Genomic DNA, 19,186 nt, shown 5'->3' on the forward strand with positions numbered 1-19,186 from the left:
TAATTAGTATTACCTTCTGTGTCCAAAGGCCAAAAACGTAAATCAATCCTTTTTTTTTTTTCCTTACCTTTAATTAAAAGCTCAACCTTCTACCGTTCTACGAAAAATTTGGAGGCCTCACAATTCACAATTGACAAAACGTCATCTGAAATTGGAGGTATTTCTGTTAAAGGTTTCGTTGACGTGCACGAATCGTAGTGGCTCCTCTTCTCTCATCGCATCGAATTGAGTTTCTCATCCTCCCATTTATTGGGGCTCCGTCTTTGACCTGTCTTACTCTTTCTCACCGGTCGGTGCATTTCCCCGGAAAATTCATATTTTCCGACAAGATTCCCCGACCGCTCTTGTTCTATTTTCCCAAGAAAATCTCAAATTCTTCTACATCTGTCCAATATCCAAACCTTTTCTCGCGTTCCTTGACGCGAAGAATATTCGGTGGTCCTTAACCGTCTGATTTCCAATTTCGTTCTTGTCATGATTCAGCTATGATTAATCGGAATTAGATATCAAGTTCTCATTGAAATCGCTGACTCTGATATCATCAACAATCTTCGTTGCGGAGGGAGGGTTTAGCTTCGGTGAGTTTACTTTTTTTTTTTTGCGAAGAACTTTCGAATTTTTGAATTGACGCTCTGATTGGTTGGTGAGAAAACAGAGAAAAATTAAGTTAACCGCCACGAGGATAATTTGAGAACTCATATTTCATGTTCTTGTTTTTGTTTCCTTGGTTTCAGAAACTATTTAAAAAGAAAAAGAAATGAAATAATCTAAGCCTAAGAGCAAAGAAAACTGGAAATGAAAAACTCTTCGAGCTTTTTTTTTTTGTTTTTTGGAAAAAAATTAATTATTTCCAATTTTCTCAGCAACCAACACAGAGCCGTTGGATGTTTTATTTTCATTATGCGTAATACTGATGGGGATACTATTGCAGGTATTCTGGAATTGATTTATCGGTGAAGATGACTGGTCAAGGCGGCTCTTCAAGGAGAAGTCTGTCGCTGACAAACAAGAAGAAGACTTCGGAGAATGGAGGCCCTGAGTCTGCGGCACGAAAATCTCTTTCAACTTCGCGATCCATGTATGTCCTGAGTACGCTAGATTATTATTATTATTATTAATTTTTTTTTTTTCTGTAGACATTTCTCGTTTTTTGTTTTGTCCGTTGGTTGTGTTCTCGTGTGAATTGTGAAAAGATGTCAATATTAGAAACTTATTTAGTCCTTTATCAAAGGGTTTTAGCTTTTGGTGCTTGAGATTCTGCTTTATGTTGTCTCAGAGCAAATGTATTAGGTATTGGATCTGGGTTATCTGTTTTGTAAGTGGGAAGTGAATCGGTACATATTTGTTTGTTTGATTGTTATTTTATGAGTCGTGGAAGAAAATTTTGAGAACGTTATTTATTTAATCTGAACCTGCTTCAAGAGTCTTAGTACTTTACCTATGATAACTTAGCTATTAACTGGAGTGTCTGAAAAAGGTCCTTCAGATCAGAGGTGCATATTTGGCATTTAATTTGGATGTTTAATATCACACATACAAAAGAATAGTTACTCAAAAGAAGAAGAAGATGAATGTTAATTGATTGAAAAGTCATAGTTGAATTTTATTAGTTATGCAACAGGGGGATCCTGTCTTTTATGGTTTTTTTGCCTATGCGTGAGTGTCAGTTTTTTAGCAACTCTTAGATTAGGAGACATTATAGTGATTTCTATACTTCTGACTCAATTGGGATGTGCATAGTATTTGAGATTCTCATTGGCCATCAGCTGTTCCTTAGAGATGCTATAACTTAGCACCAGGATACTTAGAACACAGTCCTGTTTCTGCATTTAGGTTATGATTCCATCTTTAGCTACTTTGATGCAGGGGTTTAAGAGGCATAACAGCAAGTGTATTAAATTAGACACTTATATATGCCTCCTCATCTCCTAACTTTTCTGCAAATATCTGTACTTTTGGGTTACCAATCATAGATTCTTGTTTCCTTAACAATTTTTTTAAACAGGGTGGGGGATGCCCCCCTCCCCGCCTAATTCTGCGAAGGCTGGTTGAGGGGTAAAAAGATTTATTTATCATGGGAGTTTTTACTTTCTGCAAATATCTGTACATTTGGGTTGCAACTTCTTGATGGCCTAAATCTTTTACTTCTTTTGGCCTCAAGAGTTGAATCAGTTGTTCTCTGACAGCTTGATAAAAAACTGGAGCATTCGCTTTTCTTTGTCAAACGAGATGCTCTCTGAACCTTACACAACATTATCAGAATCACACCTATAGACACACAGCTATATCCACACCAGCTCTACAAACTGCTATAAAAGCCAGGTGGCTAATAGGCTAACTCAATTTAATTTTTGTTAAATGAAACTATAGTAATGAATCTCCCTGTCTACTTGCATCTGGAACAGTGGGCTAAGTGGAGAACGTACTGTAAAACGGCTGCGGCTGTCAAAGGCCCTAACAATACCTGAAAATACAACTATTCTTGAGGCTTGCCGTCGGATGGCTGCTCGTAGAGTTGATGCTTTATTGCTAACTGACTCCAATGCATTACTTTCTGGAATCCTTACGGACAAGGTTTGACTTGAATTCTTCATGTGATCAAATTACCATGAAAATAATGGTCTTAAATGCTACATTTGCTGGATTTTAACAACCGTAGTGATACATTTTCATTTAACTATTCCTTTTTGTGGATGAAGGATATAGCAACTAGGGTTATTGCCCGTGAGGTTAACCTTGAGGATACACCTGTTTCTAAAGTTATGACAAAAAACCCAATATTTGTTATCTCTGACACTCTTGCTGTGGAAGCCCTCCAAAAGATGGTGCAAGGTTTAGGGGCACATCCAATTTTGTTTACCTTTTCTTCAATTTTTTTGAAAAATAAAACTTTTTTGTATCTTGATTTTTGAACATGAGCCTGATGCCTGTCTGTGCAGGAAAATTCAGACATTTGCCTGTGGTGGAGAACGGGGAGGTCATTGCTTTACTTGATATAGCAAAGTGTTTATATGATGCTATTGCTCGTATGGAAAGGGCAGCTGAAAAGGGAAAGGCTATTGCTGCAGCTGTTGAAGGTGTCGAAAAACATTGGGGGGCATCAATTTCTGGTTGGAGTTATTTGGAATACCTTATTATTTTATTCGTTGCTAATATATATTTAGGTGTGTCTCCAAAAAAAAAAACGACATTTTATTCTATGCTGTTTTGGTTGATGTGCAGGCCCCAATACCTTCGTTGAGACGCTTCGAGAGCGGATGTTTAGGCCATCTCTGTCTACAATCATTCCAGAGAATTCAAAGTAGGTAATATTTCTTTTGTAAATTTTTATGTGTGCATGGCTATTTGATAATAATACTATATAAGTCATAAAATGATTAGTTAAAAAAAAATTGCTTTATTAAACAGATAGTGGCATCTTTCAGGATTGTAACAATTTCCCCAACGGAAACAGTTTTAGTGGCAACAAAGAAGATGCTTGAACTTCGATTAAGTTGTGCAGTTGTGACAATTGATAACAAACCACGGGGAATTCTTACGTAAGTCTCTTATTGATTGCTGCACCTTACCCCTGAGCATCTATGAACTCCCAGAGAAAAAGTTAACATTGCCCATAATTTTTCTAATTCTAAGAGAACGATCTTTAATTTTTATCGTTGTGCTGCATCTTTATTTAATGACAAACATATTCATGATTTTTGCATCTTAATATTGTCAGATCAAAGGATATCTTGATGCGGGTAATAGCACAAAATCTTCCTCCAGAGTCCACTTTGGTGGATAAGGTATTTTCTCTTTCATCTGGGAATTTATGTTTGGCCTACTGTCTTAAAAACTTCCTTTAGATTTTTTCCTTGCTAGAAGTTGGAATATTAGCTACCGCAAAGAGGCAGCACAATTTTGATTTGTATAATTAATAAAAGAAAAATAACTTGATTCTTGATGCACCGTGCTATTGATTTGATTTACAGGTCATGACTCCAAATCCAGAATGCGCAACGGTAGATACACCAATTGTTGATGCACTGCATAGTATGCATGACGGGAAGTTTTTGCACCTTCCCGTAGTAGATAGAGGTAATACACTAATGGGAGAAAATGTTGCACATAAGTCGTGGTAGTTTCTGATAAATATTGATGGTTGAATACAGATGGAATTATAGTTGCTCTCGTGGATGTAATACATATCACACATGCTGCTGTGGCAACAGTAAGTCAAGTCTATACCTTTCTGAGACTATATACTGCTCAATAATGTCGAGTTCATACAATGTGTTAATCTTACATGAATTTAACAGGATTCGAAGGGATAACCTATTCTTTAGTAGCACTCATGTCTTAATTGTAGTTGCTATTTGATTATTAGATTTAACTTTAAAAAGTGCAAGTCTTAATCTTTTCATTTGAAGTCACATCATCTATTTTGGTGCGGGGGAAGTGGGAAACTAGAAGCAAGAGAAAAAGGGAAGGTGGCATGTTATGTGATTCATCATGGTCGCAAGTTATATAACTCCTTCATTCTGTCAAAAAACATATACAAGGCACTAGTTGGCAATTTATCTTTTCATCTTATATGTTACTTTCACTTAAAGCATGTCTTTGTAATTTTGGAAACTACTTTTCCTTTACTTCGAGACTGAACCTTTTCTCCTTTCTTCTGTTGTCTCATCTAATTTCAGACTTGGGTGGTTAAGAAATTCATAAAGTAATGATAAACTAAAACCTGTTCCTCCCCCTTGGCTTTTTTTCTTTTCTTTTTTGTATGAGCATCCTTTATTTATTTGAATTGAAATTTTTGCAAAATATTTGGGATTTAGGTGAGGTTTAATCATTGTATACAGAAGACATGAGTTAGTAGGCACCTATAGAAAATTACTTGGCAAAAATAAATACCAAAATTTGCGATGGAGATTTTCATTTTGAAGAAGCATATGATTTTTTTTTTTTTTTTTCTTATTCGACCTTCAAAATATTATGGTTTTGGAGGATAATATGGTTTCATCATTTCCTTCACTATCTAGGCTGGAAATACTTCTGGCATAACTAATGAAGCCACAAACACTATGATGCAAAAGTTCTGGGATTCTGCCATGGCCTTAAGTACCAATGATGATGATGAGGATACGCAAAGGTATTTATATTCATTGGTTATACAATATAGTATTTTTCTGACTTTGCCATTAATATGTATTTACAAATATTTGTGATGTCTCAGTGAAGGTTCCTTAAAATTGGCTTCAGATGCAACGGAGACAGGGAGATTGCTTCCCTATACTTTATCAAAACTTTCTAATACATTTGCTTTTAAGATCGAAGATAAGAAGGGCAGGATGCACAGGTTTACTTGTGGTATGCTACATTTTTCTGCTTATCACATATGGCACTCATAAAATGGCTATAATTTATGGTATTCCGTTCTTAATACATGTAGCTCCATGTTTGATCCATCTGGGTGACTCACTTTTAGCTCTTTGTTTGCCTGAGTTCTGAACTTAGCAGTCCACCACTATATGTTTTGTTTATTTTGTGATTGTGAAGCTAGTAAACTGCACTGGTAACACTATGGTTGTCTAGATGAAGGATACTGGTTACTTATTATCTAGTTTTGTTTATTTTGAACAATGGATAAGGCCTTTCCATTAAGAGATTATCTCGATTAGCCATTTACATCTGGATTCAGCTCCAGCATCCAAATATAGCAATGAACTTATATTTGGTGGTTGATTGGGTTTTTGTGTTGTTGCTTGACTTCAGAAACCCAGAGTATGACAGATCTTCTAGCTGGGATTCTTCAGAGGGTGGGAGATGACATCGACCGCAACAACCTGCCTCAGATTCTGGTATATCTTAAGATCATCATGTTTCATCAGCATTCAGTTGGGTTATTGATTTATCTAGACCCCCGATTATATGCTAATTGTTGGCCACATGCTGTAGTATGAAGATGAAGACCACGATAAAGTTGTACTAGCATCAGATAATGATCTTGCAGCTGCTGTTGAACATGCAAGGTCAGCTGGTTTGAAGGTACGATTAATCTTTCTGTTGCTTCTTAATGCTTATTTTAGAAGAGGAAACATAGGGTACTGTCCTGTATAATTAAAGGACAGTTTAATGTGGAACATTATAAGAAAGTTTAAAATACGGATACCTAGGAGGATTTTGGAAAAGGCATCCTGAACTATTTTCCATGGAAAGGAGCCTTTGTTTTCTCACAGCAATTGAACTAAAGTTTGACATTTGAGTGATTTATTTGAACTTTGCAGGGTTTGAGATTGCATTTAGAATATTCAGGAACAGATGGTCGTAGAAAAGCTTCCAGTTCAGGAGATTTGGCATATGCTAATTCTGATGCATGGGCTTCCGCATATAGCGCCGTTGCAGCAGGAGCTGCACTTGTGGCTGGGTTAGGCGTATTAGCTTACTTGAGAAGAGCCGGGACCTAATATTGTGAATCATTTTTTTCAGTCAGTAAACGAGTTCAAGACTGACAGAACTGAGAGCCCAAATTGGAATTGGTCCGGTGGGCATGTCTTGTGGTTGATATCTGTTTACGTATAAATCATATAGAACGAAAATCAATTTTGTGGGCACTGGATACTGCACTGGTGGTTGCATTGGTTTATCTGCCACTGCTTGCATGCGTGACTTTTTCGTACCATGTATACTCTCGTCCACTAAAAGGTCGTGGACCTTGAGATTGTGTAAAAGCAAATGATGACACGTGGAATCTACATTTTGTTTCAGGTTTCTGAAATTCCAATTACCTACATAAATTATCATGGCTCTAATTAAGTTGGCTAAGTTCCAAAAGTCCAAAGAGCACAGACAAGCTACAGAACTTAGATACGGTTTCCCGATCGGAGATACATGGATCACAGACGGTATCTCCTCCGACGAAAAAGAACCGAACTGTCAAAACATCTTCTATCCCTTGTTTGGTGGGGGTTGGGGGCACCGAACTCACTTTCTAGCCCCCTCACCTTCCTTTTTTTTTTTTTCCCCTAACAGGATTGCATGAATAAAGGAAAAAAGAAAAAAGATAGTGGTACCCTAACAAAGACAACATAAACAGACATTACAGTGTAAAAAAAAAAATCTAGAAAAAAATCTGAGAATGGCCTGAACAAAAGGTCCGATCCAATGGTTTGATGACACATAGGTCAAGAAAGGGATAGTCGAAAACAACTGTTTTTTAGGCAGTTAAGTGGATAAATTGCCTTAAGAAACTGCTACTGTGATGGCAAGAGATCTTGGTAGCCACGATGAGAAAGATAACATTGATAACGATTGGACCGAAGCCATTGAAGAGGGTTTTTTATTTCAAGTGTTGGCCCATTTCCTACCCCTTCAAAGTTTTTCTTTCACTTTTTAATAATATAATCGGAGGAGTGGGTTTAGATTGTGGCCTTTAAGGGAAAATTGGGAGTTGAGGACCTCGGCGGGTTTTCAAATGGCATCTACAGAACAGCCGGGGACTGGGCCTGGGCCTAGGCCTTCCAGCCCATCAAGGTTGAATTGTAATTCCGGGTAATACATTGCCGGTGCATGGGGCCCATTTGGCTCTATTCGCCTATTCCATGTTATCTTTCTTTTTGACATTTTGTAGTAGAAACTTTTGACTTTTTTGTTCCCCACTAATGCCACTATACTAATATACTTTTATTGCCTTTGGTCTTGTTGACAAAAGAATCAAAACAGTCTCTATGCCTTTATTTAATATGATTATGATTTATTAGCAAAATCACCTTAAATCACGGTTATCGCGTACCCCTCCATAGATTAGATAAAATGGTAAGAGATGCCTCTTGCAGTCCCACATTCGCATTGTATTATTAGCGTTGAATAATGCCCCCACCAACAATTTATTTTCTATTTTTATTTTTTACAATTTTTTCCTTAATTTCCTCATGTGGTACTGTCACATTATAGAGATAAAATCTACACCCCTCCCTCCTCTTAATCAGCATCACTTCCGGCCATTGTGTAGAGATGATAAGACTACTCCAGATTGGTCGGATTTAATGGCCACGACCACTCTCGAGTCGTGGACTTATGGGAGTGATTGCGATCATTCCCAATAATGCATTGGGTAAAGGCTGGACAATTTTTCTTTTATAAACTGTTGTGACAGTGCTACATCGTGTGATCAAGGATGAAATCACTCTTTATATGCCCTCCACAACCGTGAACCCCCCTCCAAAAAAAAGTTTTTAAAAAGGTCCTCACTTTTTTTAAAAATAAATAAATAAATAAAATCCCTCAAATTTTCATGTTTTATATGAGATGGACTCCAAAATTGATTTTTTACTCCATTTTTTTTAAAAAGAGAAAAGTTTTTATTGTCCTCACTAAAACCTAGTTCTATCCCTACTCCTGACCGTGATATCAATAAATTTCTTTGAGAGAACTGACATGGCAATCACACATTTGACATTTCACTATCACATCAAGACAATTGTTAAAGGATTGTAATTAGTGTAACAATTATTTTTTTTTTAAAAAAAAAAATCTTTAATGTTTTAAAGAATGAAGCACTATAAGGTCCATGATATGAATCCCAAATGAGGCCAAAATGGAAAGATATGTAATATGTTACATGCTTCACGTGCATTACATCATATGAGAATTTAATAATAAAATTATGGGAGGCGCAATATTTAGGCTTAGTGTGAGGCTTAATTAATTAATACACCCCTGACCCCAACCCCTATTGGCTATTGCCCGCGGGCATGCGATTAAAGTATGCAAAGTAGGGCGGTCCACATGGCAAAAGAGGTACACATGATAGTGGGCAGAGAAAGAGGGTCGAGAGTGATGTCACAGCAGCATTAAAGGTGTTGGTGTTGATTACATCCATGTCCGATGTCTCTTTCAACAAATCTCTTTTTTTCTTCTTTTACACTCTACTTTCTTTTCTTTTCTTTTCTTTTCTTTTTTTTTGGGATTGATCAAATGCTTAATATCTAGCAATCAACTTTTTAAATTAGTGGTGGTTTATAGGTGATTGGGTGAAGAGATTATGGGCTTGTTTGCAAACGATTAATGGGCGTATTTTTACTTTTTATCCAAAAGGTAAACGGTATTTTGTCAGAATTTGCTGTTAAATTTTGACAGAACTCGCAATACGTACTTGTCACGTGATTTTTTTAAGGATAAAGTACCCGTTTTACTCCTCATCTAAACAAATAAAGGACCTGGCCTCGAGGGGCAAAATGGGTACTTCGCCCTTCAAAAATTACATGACAGGCATGTGTTGCGGACTCCGTCAGGATTTAACAGCGAATCCTGACTGAATACCCTTCCATGAGATGTTTTGATAGTTTGATATCCCAATTCGAGACGTTTACTAGTTTAATACATTTATGTCAAAGCGTGCGGTATTTTAGTATCTTTTTGTAAAGTTATCCCATTCTTTTACTTTCACTTACACAGGTATTTTCGCTTAACTGTATAAGAAGCGTTGACATCAGCACAAAAAATTATTGTAGAAGTGAAATAAATGTTAGTTTACACAGAATGTGGAAGAACTGTGTTTTTTATTGGGTAGCTGCAAACTTAGGTTTTGAAGTGTTGCAAGTCAGAGAACACTAAAAAATAGAATTCAAATTGATAAACAAAAAAAATGCACAGAAAACACGTTGTCAAACAACACCTAATGTGTTTAAGAATTCTCTAATTTGATGAAAAATGAAAAACAACCCCTAATCTAAAGAAAAAAAAAAATGGCTGATCTAAGATTTGATAGCATGGCTGAAAGAATTTCTTAGAACCCAAAGAAAACTGTCCTTTTTCGCAGTATAACAAGCAAAAGAAGAACACAATTAGTACAAAAAGCCAGTTATTTCTTTGTGTGAAGCAATCATGATTATCATCAATTTCTGACTAATTTAATTAGCCTTTTTCTGTACAACCTGTCCTTAATGTATTATATTACCCTATTCTGACTCTCAATATTGTTTCATTTCACACCTGGTGGTGGTGACTCCATTCTAATATAAAAAGCCTTTTGTTTTTATTGATAAAGAACTTCATGCACCACCAAAGTCTTAAAATGCCAGCAAAATCAATTTGTTTCAAAACAAGGAAGGGGAATAAAACAACTTACCTTTTCCGTCATGCCTTTGAGGCTTTCACATTCTTGCTTCTTATCCAATATCCATACCAAGTAGACTCATTATTGATTTAGGCTAAGTTTTCGTTTAAATTAGAAAAAAAAAAAATTAAAAAAAATTACATCTCAGCCTATTAAATTATCATGTGTCTGAACATATTTTATTAAGAATGGATGTGAAAATTACATGCATTTTGTATACATATAAGTTTAAAAGACTGAAAAATAATTTCCACCAACTAAATTTAAAGGAAAAATTTTGTCCAATTGACTTGGGAATAAAAGAAGGAAAGATGCATGATCATTATTGAACACTTGCAGCCCATATTCTGATAGGGATAAAAAAAAATAAATAAAATCTTGCAGTGAAGTACCTAAAATATTTTGTTTACTTAAATGATTCAAAATTTATCATTTATATATTTACCATTTACCACGTGTAAAGGATGTCAAATTTTTCATCAATTCATTGTATTTCATTAAATAGTATATTTAGATGGAAAATTTTGAACTATCTAATTAAAAAATAATAATGTTATCTGTATATATATATATATATAAAGCTATTTATTGTTTAAAAATTCCAAATTTGAAACATTTAATTATAAATAAATAAAAAAGATTAAAATTTATATAACGGAGATGATTCATTTGCACAAGTGTTGTTAGGAATGCTACAACTTTTACTATAAATCTTCTACCAAATCAGCCATTAAACAATTAAATTCTATTACGGCTGATTTAGTAAGTGTCACGTGTACTCATGAGCAACTATTCACACTCTTTTAAATTTTATGCTTTTTGTAATATAAACCCATTAAAATTGAGAAATACTAGAAATAACTCAGTTAAAATAATAATAATAATAAAAAAAGTCCTAATAAAAGTTGCGGCAAGCATTTTATGTTGAAAATTATTTCATGAAAATTTAAGTTTTTTGAATATTTCAATTTTTCCTCTATCTTTTTAATTACTCTTTCTCTCACATTAAAAAGCTATATATTTTTTGTGTGCTTTATAAGCATTTGTCTTACTCTTATATTAGATAAGATTTTGAGTACACATGTGCTAATTGTGTCAATTCGTACCAGTCGTCACACGCACGCTTGCCTTTTAGTTGCTTTAGACACACTTAGTACGTGTGCATCGTTGCACACAAGATTTATAAATTACACATTACATACGAGCTGTATTATATCCTGAGGACAAAATTGTTGTATTATTTTTTGTAAAACTTATTGTTTAAGTAAGAGGTAATATTTATTTAAGAAACAAATTAATATTCGTCAGTTCAATAACTTTTCATACAGTTTTTATTTTTTTGCTTTTTTGTAGCTCCACTGTCTTTATTTCCAACATTTTCCACGTATACAGTCTCACACTATCTGGACGGTCAGCTTAGTTTTATGTGTTCATGATCCTAGAATTGTGTACCATGTTGCGTAATCTAATTCTGGTAACTGAAACTGGCGAAAGAGACGCGCTGTTTTTGACCCGTGTTTTGCTTGAAACTGGTGAAAGGCACACTCCCTAACTACGTACAGTGACCATGTGACAGATTGCCTTCCAACTCCAAAAAAGTTACCAAAAACAGACACAGCATCTCTCTTTTTCTCCGTTGCTTCACTTTTCTTAAAAACCAGAAGCTTCTTCTCCTCTCTACTTGCTTTCCACTCCATATCAACAACTACTGTAACTCTCTCTCTCTCTCTCTCTGTGAAACATATCTGACAAACACAGTGATATCAGATATGGTATATTTTAGGATTAGATTCTCCTCTACTGCTCTACATACCATTTGCTCCACTATCGAGTGCTTGAATTGAATCCAAAGACCCAAAACAGAGAAACACCCATCTCTTCAGAAAGTCAGTATGGGAGGTTCCAAAGCCACGCCACCAGGTCCAGTACCTTCATTTGCCTCCGTTTTCTTGCTCTTTCTCACTCTCTCACATGTTTCCCCACCCACCCATGTTGTCTCAGCTATCCCACCACCCCAGCAGCCCATCAAAACCATTGTGGTTTTGGTCATGGAAAACCGGTCCTTTGACCACATGCTTGGATGGATGAAGAAATCCATCAACCCATTGATCAATGGAGTCACGGGCGAAGAATGCAACCCGGTATCCACCAACCACACAGACCCAGAATCCATTTGTTTCACGGATGATGCCGAGTTCGTGGATCCGGATCCGGGCCACTCCTTTGAAGCAGTGGCGCAACAGGTATTTGGCTCAGGCCCCATTCCTTCCATGTCTGGTTTTGTGGAACAAGCACTGTCAATGTCCCCAAATCTATCAGAAACTGTCATGAAGGGCTTTAGACCTGAATCTGTGCCAGTCTACGCGGCTTTGATTCGCGAATTTGCTGTCTTTGATAGGTGGTTCTCTTCAATTCCAGGCCCGACCCAACCCAATAGGCTGTTTGTGTACTCTGCAACTTCTCATGGCTCAACAAGCCATGTTAAGAAGCAGCTGCTTCTTGGGTATCCACAAAAAACCATTTTTGATTCTCTTCATGAGAATGGCATGGACTTTGGGATTTACTTCCAAAACATACCCACAACTTTCTTTTACAGAAATATGAGGAAGTTAAAGTACATATCAAAGTTCCACCAGTATGATTTGAAGTTCAAGAAAGATGCTAGAAATGGTAAGCTTCCAAGCTTGACAGTAATCGAGCCGAGGTATTTTGATCTGAAGGGAATTCCTGCAAATGATGATCACCCTTCTCATGATGTGGCTAATGGGCAAAAACTAGTTAAGGAAGTTTATGAGACATTGAGAGCAAGTCCTCAGTGGAATGAGACCCTTTTGGTGATCACCTATGATGAGCATGGTGGGTTCTATGATCATGTCGAGACTCCTTATGTTAATGTTCCTAATCCAGATGGGAACACCGGCCCTGCTCCATATTTCTTCAAGTTTGATAGGCTTGGTGTTCGTGTGCCGACAATTATGATCTCTCCCTGGATCAAAAAAGGGACTGGTAAGCTCAAATTTTTTCTTATTTTTGCATTTGTTAAATATTTCTGTCCAGTTAAAGCTGTTTGCATGTGTTCATGTTGGAAATGCTTTAATTTGAAGAGGCAAATAATTCTGTTTGGTATTGAATTGATTGGGAACTACATAATTATATCATAAATGCTGGCCTTTTCTGTAGTTATTGCAGTATAATTCCATATGTTATTGCTGAGATTTAAGTTGGATTAGGTGGTGGTGGTTAATTTTCCAAGTGCATATCTTCTGTACACACTCGTGTCTAATGGAGTAATGGTCGAGTGGATTAGGTTGGGGAGCTTGGTCACGGGTTTGGTGTCAACTTATTTGACAAGTTGGCAATTGATTTTTGAACGAGTAAGGCTACTCTTCGTAATCATTTTACATTAGCTAACGTGTCAATTACTTAAAACACGTTATGTCAACCGGTGTGAAATGAGTGTGAAAAGTAGAATTACATTAGAGATCTCATGCGAAAACAAGATTGGGGGAGAAGTCCAATTATTTTTTCATTGAAGGCAACCTCAAACTTGAATTTACATGTTGATGTATCACTTTCGTCTTTTATTGTACTGATCTGCATCTGTTTTTACAGTGATAAGTGGCGCAAAAGGGCCTGCTCCAAACTCCGAGTTCGAGCACTCTTCAATCCCTGCCACCATAAAGAAGATGTTCAACCTCTCCTCTAACTTCTTGACTCACAGGGATGCATGGGCTGGAACATTTGAGCAGGTTGTCGGGGAACTTACCTCTCCTAGAACTGACTGCCCAGGTATATCTATCGTATCATTGCAGACCCATTGTAACAATTACGTACCATAAGAAACTAAGCGGTGAAAAATCATTTACATCGGGCTCAACAAATTTGCTTTTTATTTTAGCTAAAAAATTACGTTTTTTTATTTTAATTATCTACTTTTTCAAAACATCAACATCTGGCTCTGTATTTAAAAAAATGCTTTGTTTTTACATTTGGTGAGTGAACGGTGCTCACCAAATGTTTCTCCAAATTGCTGAGCCAAATACAGTTCTTGTTACTCTCCTTTTAGCATCCCCGCTAGCAAAACCGGAAGAGAATGCTCTAACATATTACATAAATTTTTATTGCAGAGACCCTGCCAGATGTGGCTCCTTTGAGGAGTACAGGAGCAAAGGAAGACGGTGGGCTCTCCGAATTTCAGAGTGAGGTGGTTCAACTAGCAGCCGTTCTTAATGGCGACCACTTCTTGAGCAGCTTTCCAAATGAAATGAGCAACAAAATGAATGTGAAAGAAGCCCATGCGTATGTGAGGCGTGCTGTTGCAAGGTTCGTAAGAGCCAGCAAAGAAGCCATCAAGTTAGGCGCAGATCAGTCTGCCATTGTTGATATGAGATCATCCCTCACCACCAGATCCTCAATTCATAACTAAAAGAATCCTCCTAAGTCATATCTTATCTTAATATAGTTATATGTCAAAAATCCATGTCTTGCTTATAAATGTCTAAGAAAGGGTCTATTCTTATTGATTTTGTCAAAGTATAATTCAATGAAAACAAGGGGAAGCAGAAATTTCTAGAGTGATTTGGCTATCTCCATTGTCTCTCATTTGCTTTTAAGTGGTTATGGAGGCAATCAATAGAACCTATAAAGAATCAAATAGGATCCTTTCCATTTCATATAAGAATTCACCGTTATCAGAGTGATTCCATAGGCTTCACCAATGCACTTGCGGTGCATATATACACATGGTACCAAATATGAGTAATGTTATGTACCATATTTTTATTTCATAATTATTCCACAATATTGACGACGAAACAACCTCAACCAACCCTTATTATTATTATTTTTATTTAATAATAATTGATCTAAGAGTTGATTAAAACTGCCGTATCGGCATCAACATTGTGAAATAATTATGAAATAAAAATATAGTTTTTAGCTTTGCTCACCAATCGTTGGATGGGGCTTGAATGCAAGGGTAAGGAATGCAGATGGGTCAACTTGTCTGTTAGTTGGCAAGCAAGATTAGGCTAAGTGGAGAGAATCTTTCAGGGAAAAAGATATGCAAGCACCTGGAATTCCTAGCATTCATGGCACCCTAACACATTGGCCTACATCCTACAATAATAGCCAAGGATTCCAATGGCCAAAGCAAGATTCTAAAAGGTGAAATAAAACGAGATAACAATCAAGATGAATTATATATATAAGGTCCACATATATTTAACTAGAATCTACTCAACTCGACATAACTTTCTTAAAACTCAAATCAGCTGAACAAGCCTCAAAATTAACTACTTGTGATTGCCTACATGAAACCAATTCCACGATTCAGTTCTAAGAAAACAAAGGATATGTTCTATTTAGTTAGCCATAATTCTATACATAATAGGCTAATAGCAACGCATGCGGCGTACATATACATCACCAGCCCCAGTAAAAAATGAAATATTTGGAATAGAGAGAGAGACTCAGTCTCCTAAATTGAGGATCAAGGAATGGCCTAAAAAGCAGTAACTCAGTCTCCTAACAGCATTGCTACCTTCACGGAGCTCTGTGGTGACAGAGTTGGCAACAATTAAAGCGATGTTAAACCAACCACTTGGCTTATTCAAGCAAAACATACTGGTGATAGAGTTATTATTTTCCGTAGCTGCTATCTTGAGGAACAACTCGATCCTCAAGTTGCAGACCTATTAGCTCAAACTCCTGAAACTTACACGCCAAATTAACATTAATATCTGTCTGATGTCATTTCATACATCAATCAGATGAACAATCTCATCACATGAATGACTATCATGAACAAACTAGGTTATTCAGACCTGAAATCCTTTTTATCCATAATGTAAAATATATCAGGATATACAAAATCCTTCACTGCTCTATTTTTCATTCAAAATTTCTCCAAAATAATTGTTTCCCCCTGTGGAACCTGGTCACCCTGCTTTTAACCTCTAAAATGAATATATGTCAAAGTTTAAACAGAAGGAGCAAGAAAGTCAGGACGGATGCATCATCACCTCATGTTAAAATATGGACTAAAGTCTCTATTCTCAGGAACCGTAACTCAAGACAAAGATATCTATCCACAACTTCAGACGGAACAAGGGCTTTGCCATGTAGATATGTCAGTAATAAGATCTCGCAGCTGATCTATGAGAAGCTTGAGGTACCTGTTCTTGTTTGCAAGCTCCTACATTAAGAAACACAAGGATTCAAATTGAAATTTAAAGTCAGGTTATGAAAAGATGAGCTATAAAAGGTAACAATTTCAGCGAAAGCATAGACCCAGTACCAAGAATGGAAAATTTGATAGAACATAGCCCAAACACTTGAAAGATTCACCAATATAAGATTCATCAATATGAATTCGCAATTCAATGCAAAACTACCTTTTTTAGATTAGAGGCTCGCTCTTCTAACTTTTCAATTTCAACCTGATCTGCTGGGGATACCGGACCACTTGGAGTTGAACCCATTTCGAATGCTTTTGCCTATTTTAACATCCAAAACTGAGTTAGCTCAACAGGTTACACAAAGCAAACCCCACATCCCTATTGCGGCCAACACATCTCACTGGGAAGGAAAATGACATCAGAATATGATTCATTAGCTTCGTTACCAAGAAATAAAACCCCCAGAGGAAATACAATTTCCTTTCGAATGAATACCAATAATAGGACAATGGCAATTTTTATTTTATACTGTCTCATTATTCAAACAGTAGGGATAACGAAGGAAGAACATTAAGCATAGCTTTTCACTATAGTGATAACTACTCTCTTACTCAAAGCAGAATCCAGCTCTATGATTTTCAAGGCATTCCGCATTCCGACCTCTATGCGTGCTTTCTTCTGTCTCTTGAAATGAAGTTTGTGCCAAGCTCTAGCAGATAATCAACAACGACCCCTCTCAGGGCTCTCACCCCCAACTTCAAACTAACCCATAAAAAAGTCCTTAATTTCTCTAAGATCTAGCAAATTATGTCTATAATACATGAGTGTCTTCAATACTGAGCTTACCCATATAACAAAATTGAAAACTTTATAGAAACACTACCACAAAATTGAAATAATTCAAAAAAATTTCCCAGCCAAACAAAGAACTCAGAAACCAAAATTTATCAACCAAAAGGCTCACAGAAACACCAAAATGACGAAACAGCGAGCTAGGGTTTTGAAATTCTGTACCCTCTGAGAGCTAGGGATTGCGGCGAGAACTGCCCGGAGCGAGTTCACTGAGTTCTTGTACCGGAACCGAGCCTCTTCGAGCGCTCCTCCACTGCCAGCACCACCGCCACCGCCACTCTCCGCGTGGTGCGCATCGGAAGAGGCCGCCTCGCCGTTGAAGACGCCGTTTGAGGAATGCGAAGGACCATTGGCAATCGAAGTCGTAGTTGTAGCAGATGAAGAAGAAGAGGACGTGGTGGACCACAAGGCTGGGTTGCAGAGCTCGTCGTTCATGGAGGAGAGAATCTGGAAGGCGGACTCTATGGTTTCTTCTAGAAGCTTCTGGCCCTCCATTGCCAGCTCTTGTGTCGTCTTCGGGCTCGTTATCGCACTCGCAGTTTTCTCTTCCATTTTCGGAGTCTGTTTGTGAAACATCCCAAATCTTAAACGGCACAAAGCATATATTTCTCCATACAAAAATTTACATAAATATCCGCCTTTAAGAATTCTCAAAGGTTAACTAGAGCATTTATACTCTTTAATATGTTTTATAAATTATCAAAATAGTCAACTAAGAATTTTATCTTCACATGATAAAATTATAATACTCTAATTCACCCTAATAACATCAATCACTTCTTAATTACCACACTAATAACAAATCTCAAGTTAACAAAATATAAATTTAGTATCAATACATCATAATAAACCACATAAGGTTTTCCCATATTAACGTTTTACCAAAAATACTTCACAAGATAAGTCTCTTGCTAAACTCCAAGGTCTGTGATACCTCTAAAAAAGTGTAAATAAAATATAATGAGCAACTTTAGTAAATAGAAATAATTAATCAAGTGAGTGATATCAAGCCATTTACCAGTTGAAATTATGCACATAACTTTATAGAACAATGCTAGATATTTTCAAAACAAGATACGAAACATTACTTTTTGTAGCGTTCAATAACCATGAAAATGAATTGTACACATGAGTAACAATTCTTACTGTGAGCAATAAAATAACGCAATGATTCAAATATATTAAAACCATCTCCCAAATGTCATACACTTGTTGTCAAACGTTTTCGCCCCCTCTGACTGGGTTGTGTAGTCCCCATATTGGGATTGAGACCTTTTATTGGGCAAGAAGAAACGACCATCCATGGAGTCTCTAGCCATGGGACTGCCCATACAGTTTCTGAGGAATTCACCCATGACCGATTACTATGTTGTCTTTCCCTCTAAAGCACACATAGTTGCACGATTCCAACATTTAGGATCCAAACACTCGACATCCTCATATAAGGACTAGATTCGGTACCGAACTTATAAATTTCTCACTACGCCATATGGAGTTTTCAAATCATAATCAACGTACTCACAGATAACTGAATCATTTAGAAAATTATACATAAAGTGCCAATTACCATTTTTTGAAAAACAAAATGTCATATCTCATCATAAAATTCTCACATATCACATTGGTAACTCAATGTCTTTCCAGATTAATCAATGCAATTTGCATTTATAAAATTTTACATATAAATTCCACAATAGCACTATTATATCAAATATTAGATTATGTATCATCATTATCAAAATATAGCTTGACTCACTATTTACATGATTTATTCAAAAATTTTCATTTACTTTGAGAATCAATGACAATAAAACATATGCACATGTATATACACACGAATACATTTTATTTTGAAAATATTTACTTTGGGCGTATTATTTTCATAAAATTATTAATTAATTAGTTCTACTTACCTTAAGCTCCTGCACTACTACCACTGAAGTTTACCATGCCTTAGTCTGTCACTTCATCCTAAAAGCAAAATAATTAAAGATTAATACCTACAATCAAAGTTCACCTTCTTTAAATCATAAAATTCCTAGAATTTAGTCTTCCCACT

General features: G+C 36.3%; 3 protein-coding genes across 3 annotated transcripts; 2 read left to right on the forward strand and 1 right to left on the reverse strand.

Annotated features, from left to right (window-relative positions):
- The first annotated feature begins 114 nt into the window (after positions 1–114).
- Positions 115–6,776, forward strand: LOC133875438 (CBS domain-containing protein CBSCBSPB5). The gene is made up of 15 exons (XM_062313572.1): positions 115–578; positions 932–1,078; positions 2,406–2,574; positions 2,700–2,832; positions 2,940–3,110; positions 3,223–3,301; positions 3,426–3,539; positions 3,719–3,785; positions 3,972–4,077; positions 4,152–4,210; positions 5,022–5,131; positions 5,216–5,349; positions 5,755–5,840; positions 5,938–6,027; positions 6,267–6,776. Exons 2-15 carry the CDS (start codon positions 960–962, stop codon positions 6,444–6,446), a joined length of 1,617 nt encoding a protein of 538 aa, XP_062169556.1. The 5' UTR covers positions 115–578; positions 932–959; the 3' UTR covers positions 6,447–6,776.
- Positions 6,777–11,679: 4,903 nt separating this feature from the next.
- On the forward strand, positions 11,680–14,698 carry LOC133875012 (non-specific phospholipase C6). The gene is made up of 3 exons (XM_062312978.1): positions 11,680–13,102; positions 13,709–13,885; positions 14,224–14,698. Exons 1-3 carry the CDS (start codon positions 11,989–11,991, stop codon positions 14,520–14,522), a joined length of 1,590 nt encoding a protein of 529 aa, XP_062168962.1. The 5' UTR covers positions 11,680–11,988; the 3' UTR covers positions 14,523–14,698.
- A 1,114-nt stretch (positions 14,699–15,812) lies between these two features.
- LOC133875013 (mediator of RNA polymerase II transcription subunit 30) lies at positions 15,813–17,760 on the reverse strand. Its single transcript, XM_062312979.1, has 3 exons — positions 17,290–17,760; positions 16,492–16,593; positions 15,813–16,292 (listed from the first exon to the last, which is right to left on the reverse strand). Exons 1-3 carry the CDS (start codon positions 17,701–17,703, stop codon positions 16,194–16,196), a joined length of 615 nt encoding a protein of 204 aa, XP_062168963.1. The 5' UTR covers positions 17,704–17,760; the 3' UTR covers positions 15,813–16,193.
- Positions 17,761–19,186: the final 1,426 nt, after the last annotated feature.

Source organism: Alnus glutinosa, chromosome 8 (assembly GCF_958979055.1).
Source record: "Alnus glutinosa chromosome 8, dhAlnGlut1.1, whole genome shotgun sequence".
Taxonomy (NCBI): Eukaryota; Viridiplantae; Streptophyta; class Magnoliopsida; order Fagales; family Betulaceae; genus Alnus; species Alnus glutinosa.

What these genes read in the sequence shown, in the direction of transcription:
- LOC133875013 (XM_062312979.1), bottom strand. Translation starts at nt 17,703, where the DNA reads ATGTTTCACAAACAGACTCCGAAAATGGAAGAGAAAACTGCGAGTGCG. An exon ending in CAATCCCTAGCTCTCAGAGG is followed by an intron (nt 16,594 to 17,289) that starts GTACAGAATTTC and finishes ATGTTAAAATAG; the next exon opens with GCAAAAGCATTCGAAATGGG. An exon ending in GAGCCTCTAATCTAAAAAAG is followed by an intron (nt 16,293 to 16,491) that starts GTAGTTTTGCAT and finishes TTCTTAATGTAG; the next exon opens with GAGCTTGCAAACAAGAACAG.
- LOC133875012 (XM_062312978.1), top strand. Translation starts at nt 11,989, where the DNA reads ATGGGAGGTTCCAAAGCCACGCCACCAGGTCCAGTACCTTCATTTGCC. An exon ending in CTGGATCAAAAAAGGGACTG is followed by an intron (nt 13,103 to 13,708) that starts GTAAGCTCAAAT and finishes CTGTTTTTACAG; the next exon opens with TGATAAGTGGCGCAAAAGGG. An exon ending in TCCTAGAACTGACTGCCCAG is followed by an intron (nt 13,886 to 14,223) that starts GTATATCTATCG and finishes TTTTTATTGCAG; the next exon opens with AGACCCTGCCAGATGTGGCT.
- LOC133875438 (XM_062313572.1), top strand. Translation starts at nt 960, where the DNA reads ATGACTGGTCAAGGCGGCTCTTCAAGGAGAAGTCTGTCGCTGACAAAC. An exon ending in ATCATTCCAGAGAATTCAAA is followed by an intron (nt 3,302 to 3,425) that starts GTAGGTAATATT and finishes GGCATCTTTCAG; the next exon opens with GATTGTAACAATTTCCCCAA. An exon ending in AAACCACGGGGAATTCTTAC is followed by an intron (nt 3,540 to 3,718) that starts GTAAGTCTCTTA and finishes TAATATTGTCAG; the next exon opens with ATCAAAGGATATCTTGATGC.